General features: G+C 42.8%; 1 protein-coding gene across 1 annotated transcript in view; it reads left to right on the forward strand.

The window, feature by feature from the left end:
- The window catches only part of ACVR1 (activin A receptor, type I), a gene marked incomplete at its 5' end in the record, with an annotated part of 16,711 nt that extends 6,032 nt beyond the window's left edge, over positions 1 to 10,679 (forward strand). The window contains 3 exons of the mRNA XM_010295097.1: positions 3,614 to 3,811; positions 8,240 to 8,370; positions 9,424 to 10,679. Of these exons, the coding sequence (XP_010293399.1) occupies positions 3,614 to 3,811; positions 8,240 to 8,370; positions 9,424 to 9,558 (464 nt within the window). The remainder of the gene's footprint in view (positions 1 to 3,613; positions 3,812 to 8,239; positions 8,371 to 9,423) is intronic.
- Positions 10,680 to 12,544: the final 1,865 nt, after the last annotated feature.

Raw genomic sequence — 12,544 nt, forward strand, 5'->3', positions numbered from 1 at the left:
GATAACTCCAACAGGAAAAGTTCTAAAGTAACCTTGGAACAACCTTCCCATGATCTGATACTACCCTGAAGGTTTGCGACAGCCACTAGATGGCACCTACAACTTAAAAATGCCACTCTGCTGCTGAGGCGACCCAGCCTTGCCTCTGAGTCCAGGACCAGATCTAACAGTTTGGACTCTTTCTTGGGTTTTCGTTGTTAAATTCCATCATGGATCCCAGAAGGGAGCAGTTACTAGGCTTCAGCTCATTTCTGAACTAATAAATGTCATTCCACTCAAAGGCTAAGAACTATGTGCTCACTGTCCCAAGCTCTGTAGGTCCATCCAGCTTGTCTTTTGCCAGATAATTCAGTGAGCCCCATATTGGGTTCTCCATGACCAGCTGGTTTTAGACTTTAAGCTGGTAGGATGCTGAGAAACAGTTGCAGCAGTGTGGCTTGTTCACACCTCGGGTGTATATCTGACAATATTTCTTTTCTTTGTTCTGAAGACAAGAGAGAAAGTAGCGGTAGAACAATAGTACTGGGGAGTCATTGGCTAGACAAAAAGTGTATTGGGAGATGGGATTTTTTTCAATAATAATCCCACTGCATAGTTCCTATCACTTTTGCCTCAGGGATATGAGATACACACAGAGAAAAGATGAAAGCCACACACCTGGGCCTGTCTAAATTTGCAGAGGGAATAGTAAGTAAAAAATGGAGCAGTAAGTTGAAAATATAAAACTTACGAGACTGGCTTTTAAGTGGATTCCCCCCCGCCCCACTGAGGAGGGGGAAGCACATACTGACATTGATTGACATCACACTAATAAAGTGAAACCTACTCAATTATTTATCTAGAGGCTTCAGATGTTTGAGAGATTTTCCTGAGACAGCACGGCAATAAACATTTCCCAGTCAGTTTTTATGGTGGTAAAACAGCTATTTTCTTAAACATGAAATCCTCAGGCATGTATATGGCATGTTCTTCATTTGTTCCTTATCTGTAAAGGAGAGTTACCAAAGAATTTGTTGCATTTGCCATATATTCAGACCCTTTTTTCCTGTATAGCTTTGTATTTTTTCCTCCTCTGGTCTCCTCCTCTGTTTCGACACATGCACCATACAAGCAAAATGGCACTTAGAGACTGGTAAGTATGAGCAGGTGGAAAGATTCACTACAGCTGCCCAGAGCTAAGCTGGACTTGGGTTCTATTGGTCACACCAGGTTTTGGACTTGCAGTGTACCCATTAAGGATAGGTGTCAACTCTAAAAACAAAGAGGGATAAAATCGCTTTGATGGGCGTCTTGTAATCGTCTGTGTCGCCAGCAGCCTGGGTGCAGCGCGCCTGCACCACAGTGTGGCTTGGTGTTTGTGGCCATTCAGTCCTGGTCCTTCTGGCTGGCTCATGTGCAAGAGCTGTGTGAATTGGCCGCTTGTCCTTCAGCAAGCGTGCCGGACACTAGTATCTCGGAACAGCAATCCAAGTATCCAGAGTTGCAGTTACAAAACTGGCCCTTTCAGATGTGTTCTAGCTAAGCAGAAACTGTGTGATAAAGTCCAAGGATGGATGTCAGTCTTGCTTCAATCTGTCAGCACCATGGAAAAGTTCTGCCCTTCTACTTCGAAAGCAATTCATGTGCATGGTAATAGGTCTTAGTTGAGCAACTTTATGGACCAGCAGAATACTCCTCACATGAAAAAAAGAAAAAGCCCAACCCCCCTCTTACTCCCTCCATCCCCTTGCCTGTCCATATAGAGCAGTGAATGTCTGAAAGAAACACTGGTCTTTGTAAGGAAGGTGCAAAGACTGCTAACAAAACATATTTGCTCAATTTTTGTTCCTAGCAGATACTCCAGTATACTAAAGAGGATTTTTTTGGTGTCTTGAAAACCAGTGTTTCATCAATTTGTATTCCTGTCCCCCCGCTTTCTTTGTCCCCCCGCTTTCTTTGTCCCCCCGCTTTCTTTGTCCCCCCGCTTTCTTTGTCCCCCCGCTTTCTTTGTCCCCCCGCTTTCTTTGTCCCCCCGCTTTCTTTGTCCCCCCGCTTTCTTTGTCCCTTCTTCTGAATTAGTATCTTGCAGTAAGAGCTCGTCTGACAAGCACTTACATGCACTTAAATTAAATGTGCATCAAGATCTCCAGAGGTGAAAAGAAGCTGAAGCAGTGCAATATCTGCTGCCCAATTCTCGTAAACAGCACAGATGCCACCATGATCAGAACCTGATTACAACATCGCTGTCCCCTGACCTTATTGCAACACTTCCTTAGTTTGTAGTGTGTGGGATGCTGACTTGCATCCCTCAGCCTCAAACCTTTGACCTGTCAATCTATTGAATCTGTTTTGCCCAATTTGGATGGAGCATTACGACTTTTATCAAAGTGTTCTCCAAAGTCTTGACAACTTCAGAGTTTGCCAGGAAATTTGTTTTCTAAGCTTTGTTTCCAGTGTGCAAGTTTTTTTTTAAAAATACTATAATTCATACATGTTGTATAATATAAATTAATATAAACAAATACATAAATGTATAAGTGTGTGTAAATATGTCCTCTGTGTGTATGTATATGACAATAAATATTTTTATCTTGAGAGTAGGCTTTCCAAATTATCTTCTCAGCAGTTATGGGGTTAGTAAATGGTATCTTTCTAGAGGTGCCATCATCATTTTCTAAGCAGTTTGTAATTACTTGAAGTGCATTTAAATTGTAGGAAAGTGTTTTCCAAATTTTTGTTATGGTGAAATACAGACTGGTTTTTTGGAAAGGAAAAAACCCCAATAATCTGGTGATAGGTTAATTTTTTGTAGGACTGAGTTAAAGCTTTTTAAGTTTCACCTAAAATAAACTAATGTTAAATGTAAGTAGTAGATGTTATTCTTACAAGAGTTGTTGAGGAAATTAGGGAGAGTTTGTGTCATCTTTTCTATTGCTTAGTTATGTCATGCACTTGTTGCTATTCAATTTGCAGTGCTCTCTGTTTACCATGGCAAAATGAGTACTCTGTGTGTTTCCAAATTTATAGTAATTTAGTGCCTCAACATCATGTTCTTTGCTTAAATGTTTAGTAATTAGTAGAAACCAGGTAGAGTGGTTTTGACTGACTCATTTTAGATCAGCTTGAGGATGTTTATTTTTCAAGCTACTGCAAACACGGTGTTTTTATTTTTTAGCTTTATTTTTTAACTTGTGTATATCCATCATGCAGTGTTTTTCTTCTCTTCCCCGCAGTTCAGATATATCCACCTACCCCAAAGTTCTATAAATAAATTTGAATGCTGTGTAAAATTGTTTTCTTCTAAGTAACAGATGTTTGGCCTTCTATGTATACGTGCCTAGAGCGCTGGTGACATCCAGTGGCTGCAGAACACTTAATGACAGCATTTTGCAACAGTGCAATAACATGCTTAACGGTAATCCCTGAGGAGATAATTGGTCTATGTCTACAGACACAGCGGCTATTTTTTGATAGCTAGTTTGGAGCTGACCCAGTTGGTCTTTGGACAGTTGGACTCCCAGCTCCTTCTTTTTAGAAACTGTCTAATGGGTGTCACTGCTCACCTGTGATGTTAAACGTGTGCTGCGATAGTTTGAAAGAGTACTTAACAGCGGTTTTTCTTTCTGTCCTTCAGGCCTTGCAGTAATGCACTCCCAAAGCACGAATCAGTTGGATGTGGGGAACAATCCCCGTGTGGGTACCAAACGCTACATGGCTCCAGAAGTCTTGGATGAAACTATCCAGGCAGACTGCTTTGACTCGTATAAAAGGGTTGATATCTGGGCTTTTGGGCTGGTCCTTTGGGAAGTAGCTAGACGCATGGTTAGCAACGGTAAGTATTTGGGACTCCTTTACTTGTTTTTAGAAGGGGCTAAGCAAATGGTAATTCACAGCAAAGTATCTACCGCCAAAATGCATAGGATGCACAGTAAAATACTGGACCTCCAAAGTATTTTGATTGCTGACACTTTGCTGCTTGTGTTGAAGTTGTTGATATGTTGGGTACAGTGGCTGAGTGTCATTGTCATTTCTGTTAAGGTAGGAAAAAAAGAGGGTCCCCTGCTACACCTTAAATCATGATGAGAAATAATTCATACCAAATGGTTACTTAAGTTGAAATTTTAGATCATAAAGTTTCTAAACTTCTCCTATGTGTCATTAAACCATAGTGAATTCTTTTATGTGGCTGTTTCTTATGACAGAACCTAAGGAACAAAAGGAAAATATGGAGGAAGTGAAGTGATCAGAATTCAGGGATGCTCTTGCTTTACCAAGTGAAATGTACTCACAAAGCAGGACTTGGTCAAAGTGCAGTTTTGCTTGCATTGCAATTCTGTTTTCTAGTGCACAGTGTGCTTCATGTTTCCTTGGCAAGGGAGTCTGAATTTAAGAACCTTAAGCTGGGTATCTGTTGGTGTGATTTCTTGCGCTTGTCAATTCAGGAGCCCTTTCTGACTGCTGGACCCCAGGTTGTACTCACTGGACCCAAGCGGACAGGCAAATGCAGAAGATGCCATTCAGGCGTGTGTGCAGACACTGGCGGTGGTGGATTGCTCACCGTGATGTGTTTAAATCTGAGGAAATTCTGAATCGTTGTGCGCACTTATTTGCTCTGCGTCTGATCTATTCCTGCTAAATCCAAATTTGGGATTCTGTAACTGACATCAGACAACAGGTTTATTTTCTTCAGGAAAGGACAACTAGTCATCTGTTTGCTGCAGTACCTCTGAGCCCTGATAGTAGGCTGGAACCCCACAGGGCAGGAAGGGCTGGTGCCAGCTGGGGTGCCTGCCAGCTTAGGATCCAAGTATGAACTTGTCTGAAGGAGACATGGGCAGAACGATAGGCAGCAGTCAGAAGAATTGAGGGTGCTTTTTTTTTTTTTGGTGAGAGCTATTGCAAGTCAAATTTTGAGGGAAGACTTTGGAGGAAAGGATTAAGATAGCTTTAGAGATGTTCTCAAAGAGCAGTTACCTCCCAAAGGAGGGAGTATGAGTGGTTTTGTGGAGAGAAGCACGGAGTGGACAGAGGTAGGCTGCAGTAAGGTATGACAGTGAACGCTTGTGGTAGCTAGTACAGAGTAACAAACCCTGGCTCAAATTCAGTGGAAGTTAAGGTACTAGCCTCATATTGTTTCTCATGCATTATCTTCCCTCCATTCCCTGACCCCAAGGAAGGTCCTGTCCAACTGGTGTTACACTGGACTATGGAGAGGGGGGAGAGAGGACGGGCAAATGTGCCGCAGCTCTAGAAGCAAAAAAATGTTGTTGTTCTATCGAAGCAAAGGTCTTCTAAATATGAACCTTTTACTTACTTTTATCTGTTGGCGGCCAAAATAACTTAACTGTGAATATGAGGGGGGTGGGCGGAAAAGGTATTGCTCCCTTGTTCAGGGTAATTCTCAGCACAGCAGCCACAGGCGGCTAGTTGTTTCCAGAAACGCTGCAATGAGGCTTCTTATATGAGAAGGCTGCTGGAAGGTGACACTTCTGAGAAGATTTGCAGACCTTCCAAGCTTGCTGTGAGATTCCCTGGGGCCTGGAGCACTGTCCAAAGCCGCTGTCTTCTCTAGGATACTTACAGGGTGCTTAAACAAAGCTGACTTGGAGGTAGCAGAACGCATCAGGTAGACTCAGGTGGCTAATTTAAGTCTCCTTGTAAGCCTAAGAGCTTGCTTTGCTAGCTCTGAAGAGAACCATTTTGGCATTTCTCTGTGATCAAGAGAGCAGGGTAATCTGTGCAGGTGGACTGCTGTTTTGGTGCAATTTAACTTGAAGGGTCTATAGTGAGCAGCTCCTGAATTGCTGGAAGCCGGTGGCAGTGACGGGACTGACTGCAGGAGCGGAAGGGCACTTGCATAGGCTTTCTGTGGGGTGGCCAAAGCTGAGCTCCTCACCTCGTCCCCCTTCTCCCTTCACTGTCAGAGGGGTTACCTGAAGATGTATGCAGCAAAAAGAGTAGGTATTGTTCTGATACAAGAACATGTCAACTCTCATTCCCAGTATTGTGATCTTGTTCAATTTTAATAGTAACACCAGAAGCTGAAAGACGGTTACTGCTCAAAGCCACTCCTGGTATGTGATCATCGCTACATCTGCAGGGCTTAGGGGTCTGCGTAGGTCTTGCTTTGCTCCAGCAGTTAGATTCGTGCATGCGCAGGACAAACTGACATTAAAGTAAGGAGGAATAAAGGTGAAGGAAATGCTACTGTGTGTGTAAGTTCTAGTTGATTCGGATAGCAAAAAGCCAGCAACCCCGGGGGAAAAAATGCAATATATTGCAAATTAAAGAAGTCATCTTAAAACTGTCCAGAAAGCAGCAAGCTTTAGGTCGTGCCGTGTGACCCTCGGGTCTCCCTCGGAGCGAGCGGCTGGCTGGCTGTCCCGGGGCAGTGGGCGAGGGAAGCGTGTCACAGTTCAGTGACAGTTCTGCGAGCGGAGCGGGGTGGGCTAGAGGTTGCAGTGGCTCGCTGGCACTGCTGACGGGCTGCTGCGGAGCCAGCGGGGGTCCCGCGGGGCCTGTGACGTTTGGCTGTGGTAGATCGAGTACTCTAGAATCACTATTGCAGTAAAGGCTGGACCCATCATTTCGGATTTGTTACTGTATGTCTTACCTGAAATAGCCAGTTGTGTACCCTGTACTTTGGCGCTAATTTACTGTTTTCACGTGGTCTTTCCAGACTCTCTTCTAGTGATAAAGTTCATCTGTAGTATCCTAATGACCCTGGAAAAGTCTTGAGCCACGTGATGTAGCTCTGAAGCTCTGCATTTGACTTGTGTAAAGCTGCTACTTTATCTGAACCAGAAGTATAGACAATGTGGATACACAAGAGGCTTTTTGTATTCTTGAGTTCTCACAATAAACTTTATTCTGTGTTCTGGGAGGAAGCAGGAGGAGAGTAAAAACAAGAGTTCAGCCCTGTAGGTGGTGTTTGGTATATGCAATTATGAGTTGCTTAAAGGAGGAGGGTGGGTGATGCTTCTTTATGCAGCACATAATGTGGTCAGTCCTTCCGCATCCGTGTCAGAATACCATAGGGCGAACCCTGCAGCCTGCTAGCTACTTTGTTAAGGTATAACTTGCCTGGGTAGCCAGATCTTCGAACTGCCCTGCTATTTTTCTAAGGGAGCTGTAATTTTCTGAAGGCCAATTTCCCTTTTTAATTAGCCATCACAAATGGGGATTTACAGATATTTAGAGGATCTGTGGGATTTTGATCTTCATCTCTGGTAGAACAAGAAAACTAAATCCCAACCACTGTAGCAAAGTTTGAGAACCCTTTTCAACTTCAGTATATCCAAAGCAACAGAAATTCTCCAGGATTTCATGTACATCTGACTGTGGGACAGCTGCCGGTCTGCTAAAAAGCAGTTTTAAGATTGTTCTGCCCATGTTTCTCTGCTGTACACAGAGGGCCTCATTCGCTCGGTGTTTTTCCAAGCTGCTGACCCAAATGCCTGTCTTTGGACACCAGTTTTTAAATTGGCTTCCTAAGAAAGTTGAGCTCCCTATAGATCATTTGTGAGCTTAATCCACTGATGAAACAGCAGTGCTGCATGCATGCCTTAGAGAGTAGGCAAAAGGCTTTTTAGCCTCCCAGTTTTATGCAAGCTGAGCGACAAGTTGTGAGAGCAGATCCACAAACTCATTTTTCAACGCAGAATCCTAAAAAATGCATTCAGACACCCCGTGCCACAGGCTCTTAGATGTTTGGCTTTGTTGATGGCATGTGGTGCCAATTATCCTAGGTATTTTACTATTTTAATAACAAGAAATAAAATTCTTTGAAGCACTAGCGTGGAGGTCTGTAAATGCTGTCATGCTTATTGGACTCTTTCAGGAATCATAAAACAATGCACAGTGTGTGGAAGCCTATTAAAAACCACAATGCAAACCTTACATTTTTTTCATTTGCTGGTAGAAATCCCAGTTTTGAGGTAGTCGGCAAACCTCCATGCATTATAAAAGACTTTTTGGCAAGTGAATTTTTCTTGTCATTTCAGCTCAAGTCCTGCAAGTTGATATAGTTCTTACTTTGTAGAATTGTAATATGAGCCAATTAATTAACATTTTGGGTAGAAAAAGCTGTTCCTATGATAGTAAGTGCTATTCTGTTGTTTAATGGCTGTTTGATGCTGTGGTGTTAAAAGATTTTTGTGCTTCTTAGATGGCTGGGTCATCTGTTCTCTCCTTCTGTGCATAAATGCTGTTTCACTGACACAGTCATTAAATAATGCCTCTCTTGTTTGTGTCTCACTAGGTATTGTGGAAGACTACAAACCACCATTTTATGACTTGGTTCCAAACGACCCCAGTTTTGAAGACATGAGAAAAGTGGTCTGTGTAGATCAGCAAAGGCCGAACATTCCCAACAGATGGTTCTCAGACCCTGTAAGTGGGTGTGCCTGTGCCTGTGGGTGGTTTGCAGAAGATACGAGCTGACCTTTCTTTTTTTGAAATAGTCATGAAAGTTGTTTTAAGTCATCACTTGAAACTGAAATGATCCCAATGCTACTAGTCATGAGCATTACCTGTATAGATTTCGGAAGTGTGCTGGCGTGGACATTTCATCTTGGAGCAGGAAGAAAACGCAATGAGCAAACTTAGGACTGTTAAGCCTGAGCTATTCACAGATTAGCCTTTTAGTAGCATGATTTAACAATAACTATTTTAAAGCTGCTCTTCCTATGTCGTTATTCTCTTTCCAAGGGGGAATTTCTTTAAGGGCAAGGTAGCCTGTGTAGGCCTTTGTGGCTTGCAAGTGCACAGATTTAGAACAGAATTTTGGTCTCTGGCCTACAGGGACTGTTGTTCTTTTTGAAAGGCTAGTGCTGAAATTTATTTTTCTTCATCAGAATCAGTCTGGACTCTCCAAGTTGACCAGCTGTTTTGTTCCTTATTACTGAAGCTACGGAGCTGGGTTTGAATCTGTGTGGCTGGCTAGGGCCAGCAAGGATGGGAGGTCCTGTCTATAAGGCTTTGGCTGTAGAGCCATGACCCGTGCTGCCGCAGCAGCCAGCTGTGAATCGCAGCCGCTTAAACCTGTGCTGGACCCGACAAGATCACAGACAGAAAATCTGTACCTTCTCTGGCTTCCTTCATGGATCCTGCAGGAGTCAGTTTCATTGAAAGGAGAGTCTGTAGAGTGTGTTCTTAATTAGGAAAAATCCCCAAAATTCCATTGTTTAAAATTACGCTAGTTTGTCACTCCAGACAGCCCTTTGATAAATTGGTTAAACCAAGAGAATAACTAGACAAACCTGGGGTGTTTTTTCAACATGTGAAAGCTGTATGTTTGATAGATAGATACCAGTAAACTCTCTGAAAATTGAGTATTAATAAGGCAATAAAACCTTATTGTGTTAGTGTTTAACCCAATCTAGTGCTTTCTTCGCTTGTGATTTGTGTACTTACATGCATGTTTTGTTTTTATTCTTTTCCCAGACATTAACATCTCTTGCCAAGTTGATGAAAGAATGCTGGTATCAAAATCCATCAGCGAGACTAACAGCCCTGCGAATCAAAAAGACTTTGACCAAAATTGATAATTCCTTAGATAAACTGAAAGCTGACTGTTGACCTTCTTCTCGTGGTGCTCTCCTGATAGGAAGGCATTTGTCTGGTTCAGAAGTAGTCTGGCCAGACAGTTTATACGATTGGTCCCCATGTGGCTACTTATAGAGGCAGTTCTTACCAAGCCATCTGTTTGGGAGACATCGGAACCATGTGGACTTTGCTCAGTGACTACCATGGGCATTTCACAAATGGTCAAGCTATAAGGACTCACGCTGGATGTACTGTTGCAAAGGTAGTGGCCTGAAGGAAGACAGAGAAATCCTAAGACAAGATCAGGGCATTAAATAATGGCTTTGAACAGCTTTTTTTTCCTCTTTTTTTTTTTTTTTAATTCTCCTAATCACTCCCAGGGTGAACACATGGAAGTGGTAAATTTTAATCAGCAATATTGCCTGTGCTTCTCTTCTTTATTGCACTAGGAATTCTTTGCATTCCTTACTTGCACTGTCACTGTTAATTTTAATGACATGACTTGCCAAAAATATGATTGGCTGTATACTACATTGATCTATGCCTGAATAATAGGAAATGAATTTGGTAAACTGAAAATGTAACTGTCAAGATTTTAGCTGCATTTTACATGTGTACTGATGTTTACAATAATGCTGAACACTAGGAATTTCTCGTTTATACAAAACTTGCAAATTATTTATTACTAGTGCACTTGCCAGTTTTTTAAACTGTAAAATAAGTGCATAAAGTTAAAGCTTATTTTTATGTGGCCTCTCTCATGATTTCTTACACAGATGTTTTTGTAACACAATATAACCTGAAACATAAATTGTTTTCTGTATTATCATATTACAACTCGATAGTCACGTTTTAAGTGCTTCACATTTGTAGCTGTGTGGTCTGTAACATATTTTCAGTTCAAATACGAACATATATATAGCCATTACCCACATGACATTGTGTCTAGTATCTTACTGATCTAGAAAAGGAAAGCAATGGAGGAGTTAACTAGAATTTTAGGTCATGAATGCCGTGGGGAAAATGCATTTTATTTCTTCTAAGCTATATAATATGCATTTAAACTCTGCCAGAAAAATAACTATTTTGTTTTAATCTACTTTTTCTATTTAGTAGTTATTTGTATAAATTAAATAGAATGTTTTCAAGTCAAACAAAAGAGTGTTTTAGTTCTCTTACTGCCTGTTAGTAACAAAGGAATACTAATGCAGCAGTGGGCGTCTCCAGTCATGTGCTCGCAGGTGAATAGAGCTGGTCCAGGTCAATACTGGGTGGAACACCAAGGTCCTGAGACTGTTAACAGTTGTTTGTCTGGGTGTGTTTTTCCTGTACTGAGCTGGATCCCAAAATAGTACAGCAGGGAACTGGTGTACTCTCTTTGGACGTGACATCAACCATGACCATGCCAACCTCCTAGAGCACGTCTTGCAGAAGGAGGTATGTTATCCCCTAACCTTACAGGGAAGAATTCAGCTTTGTACCCGGAGAACTGCTTCCTCTGCCTGTACCTCTTGATACACTCATCTTATTTGTTATGCCAAGTGGAAGAGCAACCAGGAAGTGACAGTGCCCTTTCATTCTTGGACAAGAACCCCTTTATTTGTGGGCTTGAAATCCTCAAGGGAATCTAAGGACCTGGATAGTAATTAGCCATTTGGACATGTTTCCCCTCTGGGATAAAAAATTTCTCTGAGGTTCCCTGCTGTGTTTTAAGTCCGGGGGATTCTGCTCTCCTGTTCCTCTGTAATTTTTCCTTCTCAGTCGTCCTTGTCCTGCTCTGGCCAAGTCATGCCTTTCTGTTTTCTACATTTCCAGTGTAGAAATAACAGCCAAGTTTGCGGGGTAGGTACTGCACAGGGCTAAGAGACTGCATGGTACAGTAGCTCTGCAGAGCAGACTGAATTGATAGCAGTTGCTAAGTCTCTTGATTATACTTCATAAGAATCTGAGCAGAGCCAGTGCCGCAAAAAACATAGGAAAAAGTGGGATCAGGTTAGTTTTTTATTCTTAGTTTTTAATGGGAAGTCAAAGGCTCAGTTGCCTGAATGCATTCTGGTTTGTGTATGTGATGCATGCTGGGCTTGCTGTTAAGTAACTGCAGCCCAGGAGGGACAGTATTTCAGCAACGACTCGAGTGAATCAGTCTGCTGGGCTGAAGATGCTGTATGGATGGAAGTAACTAGTGACAGGTACAGCTGCAAAATGAGTAGCTGTATTCATGATAATTTGCTGATACAGAGTATTGCCTGAGGTTCTCTAGTTCTAGGTGCCTGGTGCACATACATACGTACTTCTTTCACATGCACTTAGATGATGGAACAGGCATCAGTATTTAAAAAAAAAAAAAGGAAGTGAGCCAGCCTGCTCGTGGAGGTCCCAGGCTGCTGCAGTGCTCATAGGCGAGGGCAGCCGGGGACATCCGCACAGCGGAGGGCAGGAGGAGAGGTAGTTCTACAGCGGGACACGCACAGAGCCGGGGTGGAAGTTCAGTGTGCGGTGGGGGTTTAAAGTGGCTGGTTAGCTTTTTTACGTTGAGTTTCCGCATCTCCAGCATTTTGCACTGCAGGTGTTGGAGGAGAGAGCCAATCTGTCGTGCTGAAGATTAATAACGGGCTGAATTTGCGGTGCCTTTCTCAAACGCTAACATACTGAGTCACAGCATCTTATTAGCTATTAGAGATGTGAAATACTTGATCCATCTCTTCTTCGTGCTGCAGCATCTTCTGAAAAGTACTGTGTACGTAGAAGAATGACATGACTTCAGGTTGGAAATGGCTCTGCATACTCTAACAGCGGTTTACTCTGCTGTCTCTGAAGATGTGAATTTTCGAACTGCAGCGCTGGGTACCCGTCTGTCACCTCTGCCAGGCCTACGGGGATCCCGCAGGATGCGGGGCCTGCGGCCAGGAAGTGCCCGGTTCTCCAGCGCCCGGCTCTGGCAGCCGCCGGTCTCTTCCGAGTTCGGACACAGACTTGACTGAGGAACTTTAGCATGGATTAAAACTGGAGTCTTGGCTTT

This window comes from Phaethon lepturus, unplaced genomic scaffold (genome assembly GCF_000687285.1).
Source record: "Phaethon lepturus isolate BGI_N335 unplaced genomic scaffold, ASM68728v1 scaffold57339, whole genome shotgun sequence".
NCBI lineage: Eukaryota > Metazoa > Chordata > Aves > Phaethontiformes > Phaethontidae > Phaethon > Phaethon lepturus.